Source organism: Nicotiana tabacum, chromosome 23 (genome assembly GCF_000715075.1).
Source record: "Nicotiana tabacum cultivar K326 chromosome 23, ASM71507v2, whole genome shotgun sequence".
In the NCBI taxonomy this organism is placed as follows: Eukaryota; Viridiplantae; Streptophyta; class Magnoliopsida; order Solanales; family Solanaceae; genus Nicotiana; species Nicotiana tabacum.
The window spans coordinates 145,561,196-145,587,839 of NC_134102.1; the positions used below are offsets into that span (position 1 = coordinate 145,561,196).

The 26,644-nt window shown below is 38.2% G+C and overlaps 2 protein-coding genes across 2 annotated transcripts; one reads left to right on the forward strand and one right to left on the reverse strand.

Moving 5' to 3' along the window:
- Nucleotides 1-674: 674 nt before the first annotated feature.
- On the reverse strand, nt 675-1,238 carry LOC107832059 (brassinosteroid-responsive RING protein 1). Its single transcript, XM_016659862.1, has one exon. The coding sequence runs from the start codon at nt 1,236-1,238 to the stop codon at nt 675-677; it is 564 nt and encodes a 187-aa protein (XP_016515348.1).
- An 11,899-nt stretch (nt 1,239-13,137) lies between these two features.
- Nucleotides 13,138-13,572, forward strand: LOC142177419 (uncharacterized). The gene has a single exon (XM_075245909.1). The coding sequence runs from the start codon at nt 13,138-13,140 to the stop codon at nt 13,570-13,572; it is 435 nt and encodes a 144-aa protein (XP_075102010.1).
- The last annotated feature ends 13,072 nt before the right edge of the window (nt 13,573-26,644 follow it).

A 26,644-nucleotide genomic window follows, 5' to 3' on the forward strand; every position in this document is an offset into this window, starting at 1 on the left:
TATTTCCGATTGGATATTGCATAAACTCATGGCATCTTTGAGTTTTGATGCTTATTGCCTTGATTATCCCGGGTAGGGCACAGGGGAAATCTCCTGAGGTGATATGATTTTAGTGTCAATTGGAGGCTCCTGAGGTGATACGGTTATTATGTCATTTGGAGGAATATTTTTTTCTAAGAGGTGTGGTTCTATTCATCTTGATTACATGTTAGATGGAAATTCTATCACATGTGATCATAGATAGAACTCATACCTTGAAATGGTGTGATGCTTGCTATGATTCATTGGTAGGGTTCTCCATTGAGAATGAATTGTTATATGGGTCATTCTATCCTTGGCTATATGTGTAGTGTGACCACTATAGAGTCTAAAATTCTTTTTAAATTACTCTTCTCAAAACTCATAAGTTTTAAAATTGTTTTATTGTCCTCAATTAACGTTGGCTATGGCTATGGCTTAATCTCTGCTATGATGTGAATTAATAATCTAACATATATAACCAAGTTACTTTTTTTAAGAAAAGGAAATGGGAAGGAAACAGGAACTAGTTTTACGAATTCATATAGGAGTATATAATATAACCAAGAATATAAGTAGAGTAGAAACACAAGCAGACGAGCATCGTCCGCCGTAGATGCATGTGAGACAAAATCCAATGAACAAACAAGAGTCAACTAACTAGAACTAGAAATGAATGGGGGATCAGCCAAGTCCGCCGGCGGCGGCGGAGAATCAGGATTTAGACAACATCGGAAAGAAGTCAACTTAGGGGGAAGCAACATAGATCTGCACAAGGGACAGGTGACGTGTCCATCGTTCACCCAAGTATCAAGACATCCTCTGTGGAAGACATGGGTGCAGGTGATGAGCTCTCTGACATCATCCTCCAGCTCCATGGATTCGAGGCAGATCGAGCATCCCTTCACCAATTCGTTTCCACGGCGGCGGAGGAGGAGGTAATCGCGGTAGAGAAGTACGGGAACTTTGAGCTTGACGGCGGCGGTGGCGACCTCGATTGGAACTGTGACGAGGGAAGGGCAAGTGCCGTCTAATAGGAGAATGTAACTGTTGGGGTTATAGCTATTGGAATCGGCGTCGTCGTCTTCAGGAGGAGGTTTGTAGAGACCCAGGCGAGTGAGGGCAGGAATGACCATGTATTTGAGATGGCTCCAAAGGCTAACCAAGAATGTCCTAGTCAGGAATTTCGGTAATTCGATGGCATGGAAGAGGAAGCCCATCACTTCTGGTCAGAAAGGGGAAGCTTAAAACAAAAGCTTTCCCCTACCAACAAATAGAGGAAAAGCACATCATCTTTTCATTGGAATTGTTCCTTATTATATAATAATGTGAGCAGTAAGTATAACAATTGGTCTTCGATATTCCTAAACAGCATCTACAATATTGAATAGTAAATAATTAAATTATCTATTTTCTCAGCATTTTAATGTGTTACACTTTTATTTTAATTTAAAAATTAACAAACATAAAATTCAAATAAATTAACAAGAAATATTATATACACAAAATATTAGTTTGTATAGGGTTTTATAAATATGGATCATTTTGAGTGAAACCACAAACTTAAACTACGATCGATTTGAACTATTTAAATACGTAGTTAACACACACATGTTTATATGTCAAATACAGCAAACGACATGAGCTTTAAATATTGCAATTATTAGCGTTTTGAGGACACGTGACATAATCTAATGCCTTTAAATTAGAGGCGGATCCAGAATTCAAAGGTTGCGAGTAGAGCGGATCTATGTATTGAGTTGGGGGTGGCACGCCACCCAGTCGCTAGGATAAAGTTTTATATACATACTAATATTTTCCACAAAAAGGCCTACATAAGGAACAAGTGGCACCCCAAGTTACAAAATGACTGAAGGTGCCATGGTTGAAGTGCTAAAATTCCATGCACAATACTTGGGATCGAGACTCTTCAGATGTTTGTATTTTATTTGAATGGATGTAATCTAATCATTTTCTTTTTATCCATATAATGTTATTTTATTAATTATAACTTTTTTTAATAGTGATGCATCAAAGATATAATATAATATTAATCAGCTACATGTAGATGGAAGGGGTGTATCACATATTCGTTTATGCATAAAATAAATTTTAAATTGGATTGAATAAATTCAAAATGGATCGAACCGAAGTAATCCAAAACGGATCGAATCGACTGAATGTACACCTTAATTCAATCTTCTTCACTAGTGGTCTTTTTATATTAAAATAGTGGCACCCGTAGTCATGAAATGCAGATCCAAGATTCGAAGGTTGCGGGTGCCACCATGTTATGCATACAATATACATGTCAGTAGCTACAAAGACAGATTAGGAATAATGGGTCGGTTCGCTTAGTTTTTGGTTAATTTGAATAGGCCTTTCATTCACAAAGGAAATAAGTTCGATTTTAGTTCAAATTTTTAACGCTTAATTTAAACACATTCTAAATAAAAATACAAAAGAAAATTAATATTTCATGAAAGAGCGCCTCCAATATAAATATTTACTTAAAGAGTAGCTTAACGACACTATATATTTTTTGTTTGACTAGATTAATTTATTTGTATTGTTCTTTATTTTTTTTCCATCTTAATTGTTGAGTTATATGACAATTATTTTCAAAGAAAAACTTTCAACATTCAACCTATGATATTCGACTCAAAATGACTATCAATCAAGCCATTTAATTTGTTTTCAAAATCCAATAGAAGATATTGCTCAAATTATATTTCAATATATAAATTAATATCGTTTCATTAAAAATAAAAAAAAAATTATATGCTAATTAAAATCAATTCAAATTACCTATAGAAAATAATTGTTCATAAAGTAAGGTATAATGATAGAAACAAAATGAGGACTTAAAGTTTAAAAAATAAAGAAGAGAGACTTAACAAGTAATAAAAGGAAGAAAATGAGGGAAAAAGCCGAAAAAGAAGGAAAAGAGGTGAAGCCCTAGGGCTCAACTGAAAATAAAGAAAATCTTAATAAGTAGAAAAATAAAAAATCAAAGGAGCTGCTCCAATAGGGAATCGAACTAGAATTCACGAGGGCAAAGAAAGCCTTCAAAGACAAGACTAAACCAATGACACATGCTTCAACTTTGTGACTTCTGGGTGCCACTCTCTCTATATATACGTTTCTTCACAGAGATATTATGTACATAGTAAGAATTTTAGCGAATTGAGCGGGTGCCGTGGTACCCCAACCTCATAAGGTAGATCCGTCCCTGCTTGAAATTAAAGATGGTTACTTCCTCCATTTTAATTTGATATTCGGCATTTAATAAGAAAATAAAAATGAAGTGCTTTTAGTTTTACATTTTTTTTTGTGAAAAAAAACAGGTAAGGGTAATTTTGACTAAAATAAGTTGCGAAAATCTTACAAGTGGGTCCCATATAATTTTGTTGAGCAAATAATATTGTGTGTGTGAAAATGAAGTGGCCATGACTGTGCCACGAATCATACAGGAAATGTGAATGTGCAATCACAAACCATATAGAGTTTAAATTAAACAAATGCATGTGTTACTTTTGGTTACAGTTCATACATATCGTATTTGTTGCGCATTTGAATACAAGTGATATAAGTTAGTAACAATTGAATAATAGCTACGAATAATAATAGATAAATTATAATTATTAGGCTCTAAATTATAGTTATAAATAGAGAAAGTTTCATAAGTGACGAATGTTTTACGGAAGCCCAGCAACACCATCTGATTTACAAAACAATCAGTGTAAACACCAGCCTCCCAAGTATCTCGCCCACAATCTCTCATCAAATCAATACCTTCCCTTTCTTGCAAACGTCCAATAAATAAAAATAGAAAAATAATTAATGCACCTATTTGTTTCTATTTTCTCGCTCAAATATAAGGCTGTGTTCTAGAATCAATCATCTGAAGCCACGTGGCATGAGCATTAAATGAATGTGACATACGTCGCATCGATTCTGAAGAAGGCATAATGATACTCGAGAAACGACGACAAAGAATTTCCGATATAAATACTTACCACTTCCCGAATATTCAGTTGAGAATATTCAGAAAGTGGGAGGACTATCTGTATTAGTGAAAAAAAGGTATGACACGTGGACTATCAACAAGGTGACAGGGCATGGTACGTGGACCATCGATATAGTGACAAGTGGCGTTCTTAATTAGATGAGTTAAAGAATGTGGAAAAGGCACGGGAGAAACACCCACGGGGTTACACTGAGAAAAAAGTCGGACCTGACAGCTGTAAAAGGGAAAACAAGAACGAAATGAATAAAGACCGTAAAGAAGGGAAGATACACGAACTTGTCATAAATAAGGAAGGGGAATCAATACGATTACAAGAAATCATTAGCCATAAATATTTCCGTTACAGTTGTATATGGTAACGGGCAATCAAGGCAATTAATACCATTAGTGAGCCCGAATTAAGTAAGGGAACCGTTATAATTGTATGCTCATATATAAAGACTGAAATCTCATTTGTAATGGCATCAGATAATTATTGAAATTTATGCAATCATTCTTTACTTTATTCTCAAAGTTCTAAACCGCAATTTTGGGGGTGATTACTAATCTATTTCATATTTTCTTTGTCAATTATTTTCATTCCTTGATTTATTCTTCAAATTATTGAGAAAGTAAAGTAAATCTTGGTTATCAGTAACCCGATTTTTTCTAGATATTGACTTTGACCAAGAAATCTATTTTTGAGTTAAACAAATTAGTTTCGTTACCGGGAACCTGATAATCCGTTCACTTTCTAAACTCCATTTACAACCAAATATGTCAACCATTAATAGGAATAACCAGCTGAACCAACAAGATGAAACTCCACCACACCACACACCTATGGGATCCCCTCAGCAATCCCGTGGAAGTTCACCTGAAAGGTCTGCTTCACGCGCTGATGATCAGCAGGGAGACGACCAAACCATGGAGCATGATGCTCTAAAGAAATTGATTGCAGAACACGTGAACAGTGCACTGCAGGCATTCGTCAGAGGACTACCCAATGCGGTGCAAACTCCTCCACCAGTTAATACAATAACTTTGGAGAACCCGCGTTCAAGGCTTGATAATTCTGGAAGTGGAAAAATTCCTAATGAATCTCGTGATGGAGGATTAGGTACTCCAAATAATTCTAATTTATAAAGTTTAGTGCTAACTTTGCAGAAACAGTTGATGGAGAAAAACGATTGTATAGAGCAAATACCTTATATGCCTCACGTGATCAAATGTGTGGATATTGACAAGTATTCACAGCAACTCTGGAAGCCAAGTGTAACACCTTTACCAATTCCCAAAAAGTTTAAAATGCATGATATTCCCAAATATGTTGGAACAACTGACCCTCGAAATTACGTAACTTCGTTCACTACCGGCGTGAACGGCAATGATTTAGCCAAGCAGGAAATCGAATCAGTTTTGGTTAAAAAGTTTGGCGAAACATTCATAAAAGGAGCGTTAACGTAGTATTCTTTTTTACCTGAAAATTATATTGATTCTTTTGCTGAGCTTGCAGATTCATTTATAAAAGCCCATTCGGCAGCTCAAAAGTTGAAAAAAGGATAGAAGACATCTTTAAGGTTAAACAAGGGAGTACATAATTGCTCAGGGAATTCGTAGATAGATTCCAGCAGGAGAGAATAATGTTGTCTCGGGTACCTGATAACTGGACGGCTATGTCATTCGCGAGCAACTTGAACGAGAAAAGTTCAGAAGCCACGAGGAGGTTGAAAGAAAGTTTGCGAGAATTTCCTGCAATAACTTGGAACGATGTGTACAATAGATACATTACGAAGCTGCGGATAGAAGAAGATACGATCGTAAAGCCAAGGGCCGATGAAAGACTAGGTCTGATACGTTCATAATCAGAAAAGAGGTCCATTAAAAATAGGTACGAGCCATACATGGGACCTACGGGGCGAGATTCTCGATCTAAATAGGAGAATGCAATATTTGATCCAAGATCAAGGCAAAAACACACGAGTTCTTCATCCAGGTTTAAAAAGGAGCGGGATGCCCGAAGCAATGATTCCAATACACAAGCAAGAATATGGGATTACAACTTTAACATTAGCGCCTCTGAATTAGTGGTTGTTTTAAGAGGTATGGGGGATAAGGTGCGATGGCCAAAAGAAATGAAATCAGATCCGAACAAAAGAAACCCATATTTCTGGTGCAAGTTTCATAATGATCATGGCCATAGAACAACAGATTGTAGGCTTTTGCAAGGAGAGGTCGAACATTTATTGAAGCAGGGCTATCTTACTGATATGTTCAGTGAGAAAGAAAGAGAATCATACATGAAGAACAGACAGGAACCCCCAAAACCTCCATCACCAAAAAGAACAGTCAACATTATAATTGGAGGAGGTGAGGTCAATGAAGTAATATATACAACCGCGAAAAAACATCAAAAGTCACTGTTACTCATCGAAAGCGAGTTCGCCAAGTCTTGGATGGCGGCAGTATAACATTCAACGATAAAGACGTGGACGACTTGATGATTTCTCACAACGATGCAACGGTAATATCTTTACTTGTACATAATACCAAATTAAAATGAGTTTTGATTGATCCAGGTAGCTCAATAAACATCATTTTACCGAGGGTGGTAAATGAAATGCAAGCTAATGATAAGATCATACCAAAGCAAGGTCCTTGTCTGGATTTGATAATTCAAGCGTTGTTACGAAAGGGGAAGTTGTACTTACCACATTTGTAGAAGGGGCCGTCAAGGATACAAAGTTCCAGGTGATAGACGCGGACATAGCCTATAACATAATTCTTGGAAGACCATGGATTCATGATATGGACGATGTCCCATCCACATTGCATCAAGTTATCAAATTTCCTTCATAGTGGGGAATCCGTCGAATCCGCAGAGATCAACAAGCTTCACGAAGTATCAACTCAGTGGTAATTGCAAGCACAGTAGCTAATGATGCAGATGCAAAATAGCAATTACAGAATTCAGTTGAGGACACTGCTGTTAAAACCTCAACTGAACACACGCAAGGACAGATTGATATCGACTCAAGACCCGATGTGATTCAAGAGCCAGAAGAAAATAAGAACATTAAAACAACTACCGAGGAGCTCGGAGCTATAGTATTATTTCCCCACTGGCAAGACAGGAAAGATAACATCGGAGCAATTTGAGCCCAAAAATGAAAGGTAAGTTAATTGAATTTTTACATGCTAACGCGGATTGCTTTTCTTGGCCGTACTCAGATATGACAGGTATACCACCAGAGGTGATGACTCATAAGCTGAATGAAGATCTATTACACCCACCTGTAAAGCAGAAGAAAAGGAAGCAATAGTCCTTAAAAAATCAAGTGATCCAAGATGAGGTACAAAAGCTTTTGAAAATTGGTTCAATACATGAGGTAAAGTACCCTGACTGGTTAGCTAATACCGTTGTGGTTCCAAAAACGAATGGAAAATAGCGAGTTTGCGTAGACTATACTGATTTAAATAAGGCTTGTTGTAACGACTCGACCGGTCGTTTTGAGCATTTGCACTTCGCTCAGTAGTTTGAGGGCATGAGTAGCTCCGTATGATGTATTATGACTTGTTTGAATCGTCAGTTTTGGTTTTTAGGTTATTCGAAATTGATTTGGAAGAACGATTCTCAACTAGGAAGCTTTAAGTTGGAAAAGTTGACCAAGTTTGACTTTTGTGAATTTGACCTCGGAACAGAGTTTTGATGATTCTAATAGCTCTATACAGTGATTTTGGACTTAGGAGCTTGTTCGGAAAATTATTTAGAACTCCGTAGTTAAATTAGGCTTGAAATGGCTAAAATAGAAATTTAAGTTTGAAAGTTTGACCGGGGAGTTGACTTTTTGATATCGGGGTTAGAATCTAGTTCTAAAATTTTTTATAGGTCCGTTATGTTATTTATGACTTGTGTACAAAATTTGAGGTCAATCGGGCTTGATTTGATAGGTTTCGACATCGAATGTAGAAGTTGAAATTTCTTAATTTCGTTAAGTTTGAATTGGGGTATGATTTGTGGTTTTAGCGTTGTTTGATGTGATTTGAGATTTTGTCTAAGTTTGTATCATGTTTTAAGACTTGTTGCTATGATTGAATGGGGTCCCGAGGGGCTCGAGTGTGTTTTGGATCACTGGTTGAGAAACTAGTTAAGTTAAGGATTTAGAGTTTGACCATGGTCAATATCGGGCCAAGATGACCTCTTTTCGGTGTTTTGAGTGCTTGAGCATCTTCGTAGTGTATTTTATGATTGATACGCATATATGGTTTGTGTCCGAGAGGTTCCGAATGAGTTTTGGGTGCTAAAACGAAAATTTTTTAGTTGCTGATTTTCTGGTGTAAAATATTTACGAAAATGTCATTTTTTATCCATTAAATTTCCAGACTTCATTTAAATCTTCAAAACATCATATCTCCCTCATTTTAAGGCTAAATTGGGTGATTCAAAAGCCTAACTTGACTGAAATTTCACAAGGAATCTATTGGAGGTATCAAAAGAGAATTTCGGGATTATTTGGCACATGAAACAAGGCAAAACAACTGGGCAAAAAATATATTTAATATCGAGGGTTTGTTCATTTTTCATTTTTGACGAATTGGAGCTCGGGAAGAGGCGATTTTCGGGAGATTTTCATGGAAAATAATGGGGTAAGTCTTTTTAACATTTAATTGGTGAATTAAGTTGGAAAATTTAGAAAATCCTCTTGGTTTAATTTGAGTATTTGAGGGTCAAGTTGATATCGGAATTTGGTAAAATTGGTATGGTTGGACTCGTGGTTGAATGGGCGTTCATATTTTATAACTTTTATCAGGTTCTGAGACGTGGTCCCCACGGGCGATGTTTGAGTGTAATTTCGAATATTTTAGGGAAAATTAGTATTTTTATATGGAATTAATTCCTATAATTTGTGTTTGAATCGAATTAATTGTGACTAGATTCGAGCCGTTCAGAAGTTGATACGCGTATAATAGAATTTTTGGAGCATTGTTTAGCTTGCTCGACATTGGATTCGGGTTGTTCGAGGTACGTAACATCTCTAATCTTGGAGTTGAGGGTATGAACCCTGATTATACGTGTTATGTGAATTGTTTGGAGGTGACGCACATGCTAGGTGACGGACGTGTGGGCGTGCATCATATAAATTGAGACTTAGTTGATTCCGTAGAGCTGTTTAGTCAATTAACTTGTATTCTTCCATGTATTTTTATGTGTTAGAGAAACTGAGTTGTGACTCAAGTTAGAAATCATGATTAGGCAAATGTTGGTATTATTGGCACCCACTGAGGTCATTTCCACTGTCGAATTACATGTTTAAACTGTAATTTCATACTGAGTCATATTCATTCATTGTATATCATATCTCAATCTCTGCTGTTATTTATTGATACATCATATCATCATTTTGGGCTAGTTTCATGACATTATGAACCCGAAAGACTGGAGAGATTGATGACTGAGTGAGGCAGAGGGCATGATTGTGAGGATAATTATGGGATCGAGATGCACGCCGCATCAGGCCAGATTGGTTTATTATAGCACATGAGTTATCCATGCGGATCCATATATTGATACTATAGCACGTGAGTTGTCCGTACAGATCCAAATATTGATACTATAGCACGTGAGTTGTCCGTGCAGATTATAACGCTTGGGCTGAAGGAGCCCCTCCGGAGTCTGTACACATCCCCAGTGAGCGTTGGTACCTACCGAGTGCGAGTGCCGAGTGCCGAGTGTCGAGCGATTGGGAGGACTGAGTGACTGTGAGGATTGAGTAACTGCGTGGACTGAGTGAATTGATACTCTGAGAGCATGCATATAGTTTTATTACTGAGTTGCATCACATTGACATGCACACTTGACATACAAGTATAGAGATGCATTTTTCCTCATGTTGTACGATATTGCGTCATTCATGACTTCACATACTCATTGACATATAGGCATAGAGATGTATTTTCCTCATTCCATTTGAAAATAAAATATCCTATCTGTTGTTGACAAGTTTTTGGAAAAAAATCTCAGTTTTACAAAACGTACTCATATTTTGGTGATTTCGGTAAAAGATTCGAGTTTTCACTGATATACTTGAAAAGCAGACCTATTTTTCTGGAACTGTGAACGAGCTGAGCATTTTATCTCTGAGCTACTTATTTTATTACTTCTATTATGTTGTTATGAACTATTGTTGGCTATTGGTGTTGGACCCTGACCTTTGTTCCAGCTCGTCACTACTTTCAATATAAGGTTAGGTTTGTTACTTATTGAGTACATGGGGTCGGTTGTACTCATACTACACTTCTGCACCTTGCGTGCAGATATTGGATGTTGATGTTGCTGTGATCAACGGAAGCTAGATTTGAAGATGTACCTGTGTTCCGGTCATAGCTGCCTCTTGTTCATGGTAGCCTTAGATTCATAAAAAAATATGTTTACGTACATTTCGAACAGCTGATGTATTTATTTCATACCGACTTGTAAATTCTAATTTAGAAGCTCATGATTTGTACTACCAATTTTTGGGGAATGTATTAGAGTCAGTTAAATATTAATTGAATCGGATTATTATTATTTGGCTTACCTAGCGGGTGAGGTTAGGTGCCATCACAGCTAGTTAGATTTTGGGTCGTGACACTTATTAAATATTATTGGAATTGGATAGGTATTAGTTGGCTTACCTAGCAGGTTGGGTTAGGTATCATCACAACTAGTTGAATTTTGGGTCATGACACTTATCCTAAAGATTCATTTCCTTTATCGCACATAGATCAATTAATTGATTCTACTGCAGGTCATGAACTTTTAAGTTTTTTAGATGCATATTCAGGATATAACCAAATAAAAATGGACCCTCTAGATAAAGAAAAAACTTTGTTTATCACATACATGTGGACTTATTATTACAAAGTCATGTCATTTGGCTTGAAAAATGCTGGAGCCACATATCAAAGGCTGGTGACTAAAATGTTTCAAGAACACCTGGGATAAACCATGGAAGTCTATATAGACGATATGGTTGTCAAGTCAACATAGACGAGGGATCATTTTCAACTCTTGTCAGACAACTTTGAGATTCTCTGCAAGTACAATATGAAGTTAAACCCGAAAAAATGTGCTTTTGGCGTGGCTTCAGGTAAGTTTTTAGGTTTTCGTGTTTCTAACATAGGTATTGAAATGAATCCCGCACAGATTAGAGCTATTGAGGAGATACCAGATATACTCACGAGCAAGAAAGAAGTGCAGAGATTAACTGGTAGGATAGCAGCTCTGGGAAGATTTATATCAAAGTCATCAGAAAAAAAGTTTTAAATCTCTTTTCAGTGCTGAAAAGCAAAATCAGTTTGAATGGACTGACGAGTGCCAACAAGCTCTCAAGGACCTAAAGTCATATTTATCAAATCCTCCTCTGTTAGCCAAACCAAAAGACGGTGAAAAACTGCTCATTTACCTCGTTGTGTCAGAAGTAGCAGTAAGTGTGGTGTTGGTACATGAAGATAAAGGTAAACAAACCCAATTTATTATGCTAGTAAGTATTTACTAGATGTTAAGACACGGTATCCACACCTAGAAAAGCTTACTTTAGCGTTAATTATGGCATCAAGGAAGTTACGACCTTACTTTCAGTATCATCCTATTTCTGTTATAACTGCTTTCCCCTAAGAAACATTCTGCATAAACAGGAATTATCAAGTAGATTAGCTAAATGGGCAATGGTAATCAGTGAGTATGATAACATATATCAACCTAGAACTGCAATAAAATCGCGGGTGTTAGCAGATTTTGTAGCGGATTTTAGCACAAATTTAGTTCCTGAAGCAGAGAAGGAACCACAAGTTTTTACCGGAGCTAATCTGGGGATTTGGACCCTATTTACTGATGGTTCCCCAAATGTTAAAGGAGCAGGTTTAGGAATTGTTTTAATTCCATTCTCAGGTGAAGTCATAAGACATGCAACAAAATGTTATCCAATCACTAACAATGAGGCAGAGTATGAAACTGTGATTGCAGGCTTGGAACTGGCACGAGAACTTGGTATCGAACAAATTGTGATCAAAAGTGACTCGCAGTTTGTGGTTAATCAAATGCAGGGGACTTACGTGGCAAGAGAGACGCGAATGCAGAAATACCTTGAAAAGGTACGAGAATTACTTAGACAATTTTAGGCATGGAAAGCCGTGCAAATACCCTGGGAGGAAAATGCAGAAGCAGACGCGTTGGCAAATCTCGCATTTGTCGTAGATGCAACAAATGCAGAAAATGCCATTATGATAAATTTATTTCATTCAGCACTCAATCAAACCAAGAGTGAGGTAAATTTCAATAATTTAACTTGGGATTGGAGAAATAAATTTGTGAACTTTTTGCAGTATGGTATCTTGCTTGAAGATAAGAAGAAATCACAATTGCTACGTCTGAAAGCTGCCTGGTACTGCTTAATTCGTGAAAATTTATATCGTAAAATGTTTGGTGGACCTTTAGCACAGTGCCTCGGACCATCACAAATGGAGTATGCAATGAAAGAAGTACATAAGGAGCATTGCGGCAATCACGCCGGTGGAAGATCATTGGTGAAAACATTAATAAGGGCAGAATATTATTGGCCAAAAATGGAAGAAGAAGTAGAAAACTTTGTATCCGGGTACGATAAATGTCAATGGTATGCTAATAACATGCACCTACCGGCGGAGCTGTTGCATTCAGTTATTTCACCATGGCCCTTCATGAAATGGGGCATGAACATCATAGGGTCGTTGGCTCGAGCTAAAGGAAAGGTACGATTTCTGTTGGTTTTAACAGATTATTTCCCAAAATGGGTAGAAGCATGTGTTTTTAAACAGGTGCGAGAAAAAGAAGTTGTGAATTTCATTTGGCAAAAACTTATATGCCGATTTGGAGTCCCAAATGAGATTGTATGTGATAATGGCCCACAATTCATAGGCGAGAAAGTCATAAAATTATTCCAAAGTTGGCAGATTAAACGAATTACTTACGCACCTTATCACCCTACGGCCAATGGACAAGCTGAATCGACAAATAAGGTTATCATCAATAACTTAAAGAAGAGATTGGAAGAATCAAAAGGCAAATGGCCATAGGTATCATCAATGGTGTTATGGGCTTACGAACAACAACAAAAACTAGTACGGGTGCGACTCCATTTTCACTTGTATACGGAGCAGAAGTTTTGATTCCGGTGGACATAGGTGAACTAAGTACGAGGTACACGCATGCCACTGAAGTGGCAAATGAGGAAGAGCTGCGGGTAAATTTGGATTTGTTAGAAGAAAGGGGAGAAGCAACATTAATTCAAATGGCGGCTCAAAAGCAGATGATTAAACGATATTATAACATGAAAGCCAATTTGAGGTATTTCAAGATTGGGGACTTCGTCCTCAAAAAGGTGTTCCGGTCAACAAAAGCGGCAAATGCAGGAAAATTGAGTCTAAATCGGGAAGGCCCATATAGGGTTAGAAGCATCGCCGAAAAAGAAGCATACAGGTTAGAAACCATGGATGGCATAGTCCATTTGAAGAAGTACTACTTCTAAACGAGGATAATAGCCACGGTCAGGTATCACAAAAGTTCAATTTTACTTTGTTCTTTTGAATTTTACTAACTATTTTAGATGATAAGCAAAAAGCTGGCCCGTACCAAATGATAATATTAGACCCCAAAGACACACGGAATACTGAATTATTCCCGGTCTAGGTTACAACTTTTTTGATGGAAAAAGGGTTATGCAATCATCATCTAAAAAATTATCTCTGAGTCCCGTTTGTATTTTTCTTTTCAGGGAAAGGACCGTAAGAAATGAGTTGATCCAGTGTTCGAGATTTCATACTTCAATGCTCCAACACTGTGAGGGACTATACATATAGAAGGTTACACAAAGATGAAAAATTTATACCAAGAGCATAGCCCAGCCCGAATCAAAACCTTGAAGAAACCTTTGAAAAGTTTTCAAAGAGTTCAAACTCGCAAAAAGGATGCAAGATATTCTCACGAGCTTCTAGGTTAAGGCCATAAATTTAGTCGCAGGAAAATAGACCCGAATTTATAAACCTGCTACAATGAAAGTAATTATGAAAATATTGTATGAACAGTTATGAAAATGGTGTACATAATTTATTCATTTGAGAGTTCAAAAAATAAAATTTCCTCAAATTATTCCTCTTTTCATATCTACTTTACGTTTCATATATTTGCACCAATAGGAAGATGATGCGTCATCTCCATCAGTGTCGTTAATATAAAAGGGCCCTCTTTTAGAAATATCCATGTATATCAAAGTCACGGTCTGTTAAAGCATTTTAATTGCAAGAGTAAGCTCAAATATTAAAAGGACAGAAAGCATAATATTTGACAAAAGCAATAAAGATATTTATAACCCCAACGAACAGAGGTGCTATTTATATCATAACACCAAAAAAGACAGGGGCGGAAAAACCTTCCAAAAGTTGTCCAAAAAACACAAGGGAGTTCCAAAAAAAAAACCAACAAACAAACACTTTCAAAAAAAAAAATCTAGAAATAGGAAAAGCTAAGGAGCATCATCAGTGGAAGAAAAATGATCGACTTGGGGAGAAGAGGGTTGAACATAAGCTTCACCAGGAGCAAGTCCATCACCCTTAGAATCTTCGCCTTTGGGTGTGGAAAAGCTTTAGCTTTGCTGAGTCTATTCAATTATTTCTATGGCCTTAGCAATCTCAGCGGTAAGGTCAAAACCTTCCTGGTTGGCTTCAGTTAAAGTCTCGAGGCGAGTATTCAAAAAAGCCAAACTAACATCCAGTGATAACTTATCCTCGAAGGCTTCATAATCTTTCTCCCACTGCTCAATTTCAGCTTTCAATTCTTCTTTTTTTGCCTCCGAGGCTTCATAAGCTGTTTCCAAAGGAATAAGAAAACTTTCCAGGAACTGAATTTTACCTGTAGAGGCACGGAGATCTTCTTGAGCTTGGGTAAGCGTCTGAACCAGTTCACCCGTGTAAACCTCTTTTTGATTAAAGAGCTCTTTCAAACTCCTTATCTCTCCAGTAGCCTTAGAAAGTTGTTTAACAAAAGAGGATTCCAGTCTATCCTTATCTTTCTCAACTTGACTAGAAGAAGCTTTTAAAACCGCTAACTCAGCGGATACCATTCTCAGATGTTGTTCCAAATCTCCTTTGTCCTTTGCAAGAACGTCCTTCTCCAACTTAAGACCTTCAAATTGTTCTCTCTAGTTATCAGCCTCGGTGCACAACTCAATTAGTTACTGGTCAGTCCAAGAGATCCTTTTCATAAGCTCAGTGCCTATCAAATTAATCTACAAAAATAAAATAGGCAAAAGAAGAAGAGTTACAAATGAGAACAAGGAAGGAAGGAGATATAAGTAAAGTTATACCTTAAGAGAAGAATGAACAATGTCATTCATTAAAGTCAAGAAACTATGACCCTCCATTTTTTTCTTATCCCGCCTGCTGCTAGAAGGCTCGGCTTCAACATGAGGAGGAGCAACGGGAGCAACCATTGGGGGTAACACCAGGTAAATACACATGGGGGTTAACATTAGGTAAAACTGGAAGGGAAGTGAGAGGCAGTTTTTCAGAAACAGGGTCGAGGCCTTCCTCACCCTCAAAGCCATGGGCGAATAACCTTTCAACAGGAACATTTTCTGGCTCATCAATGAGTCTGAAGGGAATCGAACTTGATGGGGGATCATGAGAGACATGGGTTTCATCATCTGAAACTACGCGTCTTCTGACACACGGTTTGCTCACCAAGGAACCTTCTTCGGCATCCTCTTTATCATCAGACCCGCGGGCTTCAACAGTTTTTCTCTTGGAGGAAGAAGCACTCAAAATCCATTCTTGAGAAAGACTTACAGAAAGCCTAGTTGAGAGAACAGATGCGGGACTGATTACACGAATAGCAAACCCTAATAAAAAAAAAGGGTGATGAAAAAGTGATATATGTGTTGACACCCAATTTTGTCCATCCTTACTCCATATTATTCTTATGAGCTACTATTTTATTTAAGAGTCATAATAATATTTATAAGCATTTTTTTTATATATTATAACAAGTACTACAACTTTATTATTATTATTATTATTGTTGTTGTTGTTGTTGTTGTTGTTGTTGTTGTTGTTGTTGTTGTTATTATTATTCGTTAGTTGTTCTTGTTATTATTATTATTATTATTATTATTATTATTATTATTATTATTATTATTATTATTATTATTATTATTATTATTATTATTATTATTACCATGATATTTTAATTGAATAGTAGCTCAATTATTATCTTAAGACCAAACCCAAACAACCTATTTCTTGCTCATCCCAAGAAAGCCGTTTCTTCATCTTTCTGTCAACCCCTAGTCCACAAATAATTAAACCCAAAACCAAACATTACATTACCAAAATCCCCTTTCCTGGAGTTTAATTTCTCGTCAATCTCATTTGGCCGGTATCCCCTTTTTCACAATTCCTTCATTCTTATTTAAATTATTCCATCTATGTTCTTCATTTTATTTTTTTCTTTCTTAATTTTAAAAATCCCGAAATTAGCTCCATTTCCCTCTTTTCGGCTTTTCCATCCTCGAAGCCGTATTTTTGGTAGACTCTCTTACTATAAGTAATGATGCTTATTTGTGAAGATTCAAGCTATATTTCTTGTAAGAACTTAGACAGGTTCACGGGTAAATTCCGCCCCTAATTATTCATATTGATCCAATGATGAAATTTTTACTACTGTTGCTTTTTCTATTTTTTTCTGCTAAAATTCCTTGATCTCTGCTAATTTGTATCCGCAAATCAATACGAATTCGCAAATTTTTATTCTGTTACATTCAGACAAAATTAGACTTTATGCTGGCTTCCTTTTTGTTTCACTTCCAATTCCTCTTAATTGATCAACTTATTTTTTAATTGAAGTGTCACGACCCAATTTCTCCTCCGTTTGGGTATCGTGATGGCACCTAGTTTCAGGGACTAGGTAAGCCTAAAATTAATTGAAACAACAACATTATTTAAATAACATCTAATAATTTGAAATAGAAATATCTTACGATTCCCAAAGCCAGTAGTACAAGTCATAAGCTCTATAGAGTGTCTGCTAGAAAACTTCTAAAAATACAACTGTCCAGAAATAAGAATAAACAGTGCAAAACGAAGACTTGAAGGTGACTCCGAAGCCTGCAAACGCAGCAGCAAGTTTACCTTGAATCTCCACATCAACGACCCGCACAGCTACTAACGAACAAATACCTGGATCTGCACAAAAATATGTAGAAGTGTAGAATGAGCACATCACAGCGGTGCCCAGTAAGTATCAAGACTAACCTCGGTGAAGTAGTGACGAGGAACAGTCAAGACACCCACTGGTCTAAATAAACTAAGCAAGTATAAGTATATGAACAACAGAAATATGATATCTACATAAAGACTATGCAATATGGCTCACAATACAGTAATGGCAATAAGAAGGGAAACAACAAGTATCAGCGGAATACCATAAAAATGACACAGAAGAGTGAATGGAACACAACCTGAATCCGAAATCATAGATACAACAAGAACAAATAATAACTCAGCAACAACGACCGCTTTCACATCAGGATTTTGTCAACAAACTCCATGAGGTACCGAACCTCAAACAATTCACAACTCACGGGTCTCAATACCTGAACCCTAACACTTGGCATCCTATGCCCATATTACACCTCATAACCGCATTGACGACTCCCGTACCAAATAGAGCCATTCTCACATAGAAGGCAAGTAGGCAACGGTGTGTATTTATACTCAACAATATCAAGAAAAGCTCTTATATGATAAGAGTGCTAAATTATGTGTATGCTTGTGCAAGTGTCCTAACATAGTTCATACCAGCTAGTAAGCATAAGAAAAAGAACGGACAACACGTAGAATGTTTTCTCACAACTTTCACAAGATAAATCACACAGGTAAGTGTACCACTACACAAAATATCAACAACAGGAGTGCCCCCAGGCCATCACAAATCATCACAAATCAATCCCTGACATATCTCACCTTGTCTCGCCACGTGTGCAATAGTAAAGTAAATGCCCGCCTTGTCTTGCCACACCTGCATAATAATGTTCCCACCTTGTCTCGCCACATGCGCAGCCCCTCACACCCAAATACATATATATATATATATATATATATCCCGCCTTGTCACGCCGCATGTGCAAATATCAATAGTAACAATAGCACGGCAGAAACCTCGTGCAACCCCATAACAAAGAGATGTCAACAGAGGGCACACCCGAGATACCGTCTCGTAGTCCCAAAAGTAAATATGCAAGACATGGGAGATCTCCCGGAATACCGTTACGTAGTCCCAAAGTAAATATGCAAGACAGGGGGATCTCCTAGAATACTGTTCCATAGTCCCAAAGTAAATACACAAGAACAATAAGTACAACAGCAACAATAACACTAATACAAGGTACGACAAGTAAATCAACTCAAGAATTTTAATTCACAAAAAAACGATAGAACCAGTTCACAAGGAATAATCACAGTAAGGAATGCTAAGCGTAAAGAGAACAACTCAACAAGGGAAAACTAATATGTAGCAACGATCCCACAATATACAATTCAACAACAAGGAAGCTAACACGAGTCAAATAATTCCAAATAGAGATAGGCAGTTGTGGAAAGATAGCATGACCATAGATGGGGTAAAATTTTCAGTTAAGTCAAATAATAGTCAAATAGGCAATAAGAGTGAACCCTAAAGCAATTAATTCTAATTAAAGCATGTAGAGGTGAAACTAGTAAATAGGAACTTAACCATATCAAGGACAACTTCATACTCTCTGAATACAAGGACCTAAGAACCCTAAAATGCCAAATTTCCACAAATAAGTCCGAGCACGCACTCGTCACCTTGCGTACACGGACTGCAATCAACATAAAAGACTCAAATCTTAAGGGGTAGTTCCCCCACACGAAGTTAGGCAAGATACTTATCTCGAACCAAGCTCAATCAATCGGTCACAATGCCTTTCCCACGAATATCCGACTCCGAATGGCCCAAATCTAGCCAAAACAATTACATATCATAAATACAACTATAATAGGCTAATCTAATTAATGAAATCAAGATTTTAATAAAAATTTCAAAATCCGTCCTAAAAAGTCTACTCGGGCCCACGTCTCAGAATCGGGTAAAAGTCACAAAATACGAACACCCACTTACTCACAAGTTCACTCGTACCAAAATTATCCGAATATGATGTTTAAATCCCAATCAAAACTCAGAAATTCAGTTGAAGAACTTTTCCCTCATTTTCAACCCCAAATCCGAAATTAATTGGAGAAAACAATTATAGATTAATGGAATACAACCAAAAACGAGTTAGGAATCATTACCCCAAGGCTTCCTCTGAAAATCCCTAGAAAAATCGTCAAATTCCAAGCTCTTAATGTCCCAAAATCAAAATGGGAAACAAACCCTTAAATTTCTCTTTTCTGCCTAGTAAACTCGCTCCTGTGAGCCTTCAACCGCACCTACGGTACCGCACCTGCGGAAATTCCATCGCAGGTACTAAAATCACTTAAGGGGGACTGAGTCCGCATCTGTGAACAAGGGCCGCTTCTGCGAGCCCGCATCTGCGCTCCCCTTTCGCATCTGCGTGTCCGCTTATGCAGATCAATGGCCGCACCTGCGGTCCCAGCTAGACAGGGCCAAAACTGCTTATGCGACTCCATGGCCGCTTCTGCGGCGCCGCACCTGTGGCCCAAAGTGCGCAGGTGCGATTACACCAGGTGCAGCAGCTCCAGCAATTGCATAAGTCCCAAACTCAATCTGTTAAGCACCCGAAACTCACCCGAGGCCTCCGGGACCTCAACCAAACATACCAACAAGTCCTAAAACATCATACGAACTTAGTCGAGCCCTCAAATCACATCAAACAACTCTAATAACATGAATCACCCTCCAACTCAAACTTAAAGAACTTGAAACTTCAAATTATACAAACGACGTCGAAACCTATCAAACCAAATCGGAATGATGTCAAATTTTGCAGGCAAGTCTCAAATAACATAACGGAGCTGTTCTAACTCTCGGAATTGCATTCTGACCCCAATATCAAAAAGTCTACTTCTGGTCCAAATCTCCAAAAATTCGACTTTCGCCATTTCAAGCCTAAATCAACTACAAACCTCAGATTCACAGTCCGGACACGCTCCTAAGTCCAAAATCACCCAACGGAGCTTACGGAGCTAACGGAACCGACGAAACTCCATTCCGGAGTCGTCTTCACATATTTCCAACTACGGTCAAAAATCCTAAGACTTAAGCTTACGTTTTAGGGACTAAGCGTCCCAAAACACTCCGAATCATCCGGTAACTGAATTCAACCACGCACGCAAGTCAATACACATAATACAAAGCTGCTCATGGCCTTATGCTGCCGAACGGGACTTAAATTCTCAAAACGGCCTACCGGGTCGTTACATCCTTCCCCTCTTAAAAAAAACATTCGTCCCCGAACGTGCCAAGAGTCGCCTCGAAGTCTTCAAATCACTGAAAGTACATCTCCAATATACACCCCAATCTACATAACCTTGACGACACCATCTCAACTGTAATTTGCCTTTCTACCAACACCGATAAGCCTTATAGCCAAAATTCTCACCTTCCATTCATTTTCAAAAGACCCGATTCTAAATCCATACTCGGTATCAGTCTCAACCAACTGCAACAACTCATGCCTACACACACAAGGTACGACCACACAATATGACACACCACACATAGGCCCATAATAACTTTTCTGATCGCAATAGCTACTCGTAATCAAAACCAACACCGACAATTAGCCTCATATCCGTTAGCAACCCGTTTCAAACCTACTCAATGCTGACAATGATGCAAGAAACATGAAGACCTCATAACTATACACCCGGATCAACAAGTCACAACTGACACCTCCGGGCACACATCCCGCAAACTAAAACTCAAGAAGCACATAACGAAAATGACCGAATATGTAAAAGAGACACATAAGAGAAATATCAAACAAGCCCGACAGGCACAACTCTCTAACAGTAACATACTATGAATCAATTTAAAAAGGAAAAATCAAAGTACATGAATAAATCATAAGGATCTCATCCTGGTATAACCATCCACCGCGGAATGCAGCCCTGCTCAAACATTTAAAATCATATGGAATCGTGAGGGTCTCAACCTCGACTCTGAATCATAGGTCGAATGTACATCATACCAATTGGAATCTTCCACTAACTCAATTCTGCAAATAAAATCACAACACTTACTGAACTCTCACCCCGGTAGAGTATCAAATCACATATCATAACCAAATCACTCAGGAATCAAATCAAATCTACCATAATGGACAACATGAATTCACTTCTAGTCTCATAACTTCCAATAATGAATTAAAACAATGATAGACACGGCTATTAGTAATGACCCGGCTGGTCGTTTTGAGTATTATAACCCTATTTCCCCATTTAATGCTCAATTTATGTTTTACAATTATTTTATGACTTACCGGATTAGTTGGTTCGGGTCCGGAAGGAATTCGGGGTGAAACGAGACACTTAGTCTCAAAGCTGGAAATTTAAGTTAGAAAGGTTGACTCGATATGGACTTATGTGTAAACGACCTCGGATCTGAATCTTTATGATTTCAATAGCTCTGTATGGTAATTTTGGACTTAGTAGCGTGTCCGAAAATTATTTGGAGGTCCGTAGAGGAATTAGGCTTGAAATGCCGAAAGTTGAATTTTTGGGAAGTTTGATCGGGGGGTTGACTTTTTGATATAGGTCTGTTATGTCATTTATGACTTGTGTGCAAAATTTGAGGTCAATCAGACGTGATTGGTAGGTTTCGGCATTGTTTGTAGAAATGGAAAGTTTCAAAGTTCATTAAGCTTGAATCTATGTGTGATTTGTGTTTTTGGTATTGTTGGATGTGATTTGAAGACTCGACTAACTTCGTATGATGTTTTAGGACTTGTTGGTATATTTGGTTGAGGTCCCGAGGACCTCGGGTGAGTTTCGGATGGTTAACAGATCAAAAATTGAACTAAAACAGCTGCTGCAATTTCCTTCTGCTAGAAATTCGGGGAGCCCAGAATCGAAGGCAGGGTTGAGGGACATGATCGAAGCCACGATTGAAGGCAGGGTCTAGGGCCATAATCGAAGCCAGGATCGAAGCCACGATCGAAGGCCAGGGTCGAGTGCCAGGATCGAGGGCCAGGATCGAGGGTCAGAATCGAGGCTCGGGATCGAGGACCACGATCAAAGGCCAAGATCTAGGCAGGACTGAGGGCTGTCCGGGCAGAATTAAAAGGCAGGTGACTTCGTCCCATTCGCTATTTTTGACAAATTGGAGCTTGAGGAGAGGCAATTTTTGATAAATTTTCAAGGAAACTTGAGGTAAGTCCCTTGTGATCATTTCTACTCCATAATATTGAATTATCATCGAATAATCCGACTAGATTACATGTTTTTGAGGTGTAAATCGGAGACTTGAACTTAGAAATTTGGAAATAAGATTTGATAATTTGGAGGTCGAGTTGAGATCGGATTTTGGTAAAATTAGTATGGGTAGACTCGTGGTGGAATGGGCTTTCGGATCTTGTAACTTTTGTCGGGTTCCGAGACGTGGGCCCCACCAGCAATTTTTGAGTTTAATTTTAGATTTTTGTGGAAAAATTGTTTTTTTTATATGCAATTAATTCCAATAAATTTTATTGACTGAATCGAATTATTTATGGCTAGATTCGAGGCGTTTGGAGGCCAATTCGCGAGGCAAAGGCTTATTGGAATAAAGAATTGCTCGGATTGAGGTAAGTAACAATTATAAATCTGGTCTTGAGGGTATGAAACCCCGGGTTTTGTATCATGTGGTTGTTTTGGAGGTGACGCACATGCTAGGTGACGGGCGTGTGGGTGTGCATCGAGGGGAGTTTGACTTGGTCCGTCCCGTGAAACTGTAAAGTTGAATAACTTGTTGTTAGCTATATGCTCTCTATGCGTTGAAAGAATTTGACTGTAAATCATGTTATAAATCATGCTTAGGCTATGTGATAGTATTGTTGGGACCCACAGAGGTCGCGTACTTGTTGAATTATTTGCTAATTATTATCTTGTACTTAGTCATGATTTTACTTGCGTATCATACCTCAGTTTTTCTTGATTTTGTTGATACACTATGTTATCTTTGTTTGGATTGATCTTTGTGATTTCCGAGAGCCGAGAGACTAGAGAGGTTGAGGACTGATTAAGGCCGAGGGCCTGTCGGCGAGGTAAGGATACTATAGCACGTGAGTTGTCCGTGCAGGATATTATAGCATGTGAGTTGTCCGTGTAACACATGAGTTGTCCGTGCGGATTATGGCGCTTGGGCTGTAGGAGCCCCTCTGGAGTCTGTACACCCCAAGTGAGCGTGGATACCCATTAAGTGTGAGTGCTGAGGGCTGGGAGACCAGTGAGTGATTGTTGTCCTGAGAGGCTGTACTTGATTTTCATTTGTTATTGCACTTAGTTGCTATCTGTCATTGTTGTGAAATTCTTTAAAAGATTTTATATTCGGATTACATGAACTCGAACTGTATAAAATTGATTTGACTTAAACTGCTGGAATTGATAACATGTCTACTCTCTGCTGGAATTACTGAAAATAAACTATAACTGTGTAGCTCGTCATTAACTTCAGTTCCTTATTTATTATTATTACTTGCTGAGTTGGTTGTACTCATACTACACCCTGCACTTCGTGTGCAGATCCAGGTGTTCCCGGACATAGCGGGTGTTGATTCTTTCGCACAGCTGATTATTCTGGAGATTCTGAGGTAGTTGCCGTGTTTCACAGACCTTGCCTTTCCTTCCCTATCTCCTCATTTACTGTATTTGATCTCAGACTATTATAGACCGTATTTTCCAGACTTGTATTCGTATTAGATGCTCATGTACTCAGTGACACCGGATTTTGGGAGTGTTCGTATCGGTATTTGAGAGAATTTTGTATTGTATTTAAATATTATATTTTCACACTTAAAAGAAATTTTGATTTATTGAGATTGTCGGCTTGCCTAGTTTCGAGATAGGCGCCATCACAACATGTTAGAATTTTGGGTCGTGACAAGTTGGTATCAGAGCCCTAGGTTACATAGGTCTTATGAGTCATGAGCAGGTTTGGTAGAGTCTTGTGGATCGGTATGGAGACGTCTGTACGTATCTTCGAGAGGCTGCAGAACCTTTAGAAAATAGACTGAAATCACTTTTTAGGTCAAGTTTTGAAGTTTTCTTAGCTGTAGCAATTATAGTTTACCATTTTGGGTATATCATTTAATGCTTGTTTATGATTGGGTATTTGTTATTTAACCTTGTTCATACTTTAATTTTAGAATTAATGGTTGTAAACATTGATTCATGCCTTTTTTGACTTCGTCTTTACTTGAGAAAGAGGAACCTAGTCAAGGAAAACTTGGCTAACAAGAAATTGGGCTAGTTAAGTATTTGAATAGCCTAAATAAAGGGTTTGAACTAGAGATAGGGAAAACCCGACATGAGCTCATATAAAATATTTAGCTTGATACTCATTTGGGCTTGAGAAAGCCAAATTGAGCAAAATCACTCTATGTCTGAGAGGTATTGAGTGGGTAACTTAGAGTTGAGAGCTATAATAAACCCCAATTACTAAAACAAGTGTTAACATAATAAATCCTTTAGTTGAACACCTAGGCAAAGGTTACATCCCTAGGCCTTTTTGCCTATTTGAAAACAACCAAAAATAATTAGTCAATGTCTAATTTTATTTCTCTAGTTGATCGTTGATAGTGTAGTTTATAAAAGAAATTAGCAAAACCAGGTTGATTGGAAGTGTATTTAAGTTGTTTCATCTTCACGCATCAAGTATACTCCAACACCCATTTTTAGGTCCTTGAGAAAATCGACCCCGACTCATAGTTGGGTACTATTCTTCCAATGATCTCTTCCACTCATTGTTGAGTGTGGATTGGGAGTGGATCCATTTTTGGCGCCATTTCCAGGGAGCTTAAACGATGTTAGCTATTTATTTGAGTGTGTTTTTGGCATATCTTCTTTCCCTTCCATGTTACGAACATGTTTAAGAAATCTTACGTACTATCATGGAAAACAATGAGCTCGGAAATATGCCTCTAGGGGACTTGGATGGTGAGGAGGAACAACTCGATGAGGTATGTCAAGTGCCACAACAAAGAGGCCGAGGACCACAAGACAACATGTCCATTCCACCCTCGCCTCCACCATATCTACCACAAGCATCTCCACACCATACATTACCCAACGAAGATTATGCTAGTGCAATAGTCCCTCCCCGTATTAGGGCAGGCAACTTTCAAATCACCAATGTGATGCTCACTTTGCTTGAGAAACATGGTTTCCTTACCGATGCTCCAACTCAAAATGCTTACAAACTTTTGAAAGGCTTTCTGGATGCATGTTGGGGAAGCAAGCAAACTAATATTTCCGAGGATGCATTGAGGCTAAGGCTTTTTCTCTTCTCTCTACGGGGGAAAGGTTTAGATTGTTTGGAACATTTGCTGAATTATTCAATTCACACTTGGGATGAGTTGGCGACCAAGTTCATTGCTAAGTTTTTCTCTCCCGGGCACATGGCTACACTTCTAGATTAGATCTTGGCATTCAAATAAGAGCCGAATGAACCACTACACGACATTTTGGAGCGCTATGGAACAATAGTTAAGGAATGTACCAGCAACGATATGATGGAAAACATTTTGCAACAAACCTTTTATCGCAGGATTAACACAACCAAAAAATGTGCGGTGAATCAACTAGCCATTGGGAACATTATGACTCGGCTTTATGCGGAGGTGTGTGTCATTCTAGATGAGATGGTGAAGACTTCATTGGCTCGGAAATCCCATACAGCCGGTGGGCAATACTATTATTGTGGACCATGTATATCGGTCGTGTGTGGTAAATATTGGGGGACTGAAGACTAAAGCTGATCTTTTATTGCTCAGTATGGTTGATTTTGATGTAATTCTGGGCATGCATTGGTTGTATCCATGTCATGCTATTCTGGACTGTCATGCAAAAACCTTGATGTTAGCGATGTCGGGGTTGCCAAAGGTTGAATGGAGAGTTTCTCTAGACTAAGTTTCCAGTAGGGTAATTTCGTATTTGAAGGTCCAGCGTATTGTTGGAAAGGGATATTTGTCATATTTGGCCTTTGTGAGAGATGTTGACGCATATACTCCTTCTATTGATTCACTACCCCGCAGGGTCATTTCATTTCTTAAGGCTCGGCGAATGGTTGAAAAGAGGTGTGATGCGTATTTGGCCTATGTGAGAGATGTCAGTATTGATACCCCTACAGTTGAGTCAGTCCCAGTAGTGAGGGACTTCCCTGATGTGTTTCCAGCTGATCTTCTGGGTATGCCGCTCGATAGAGATATTGATTTCGGTATTGATTTGTTATCGGGCACTCAGCCCATATCTATTCCTTCTTACCATATGGCTCCTTTCGAGTTGAAGGAGTTGAAGGAGCAGTTGCAGTAGTTGCTTGATAAGGGTTTCATCAGGCCCAATGTATCACCTTGGGGGTGCTCCGGT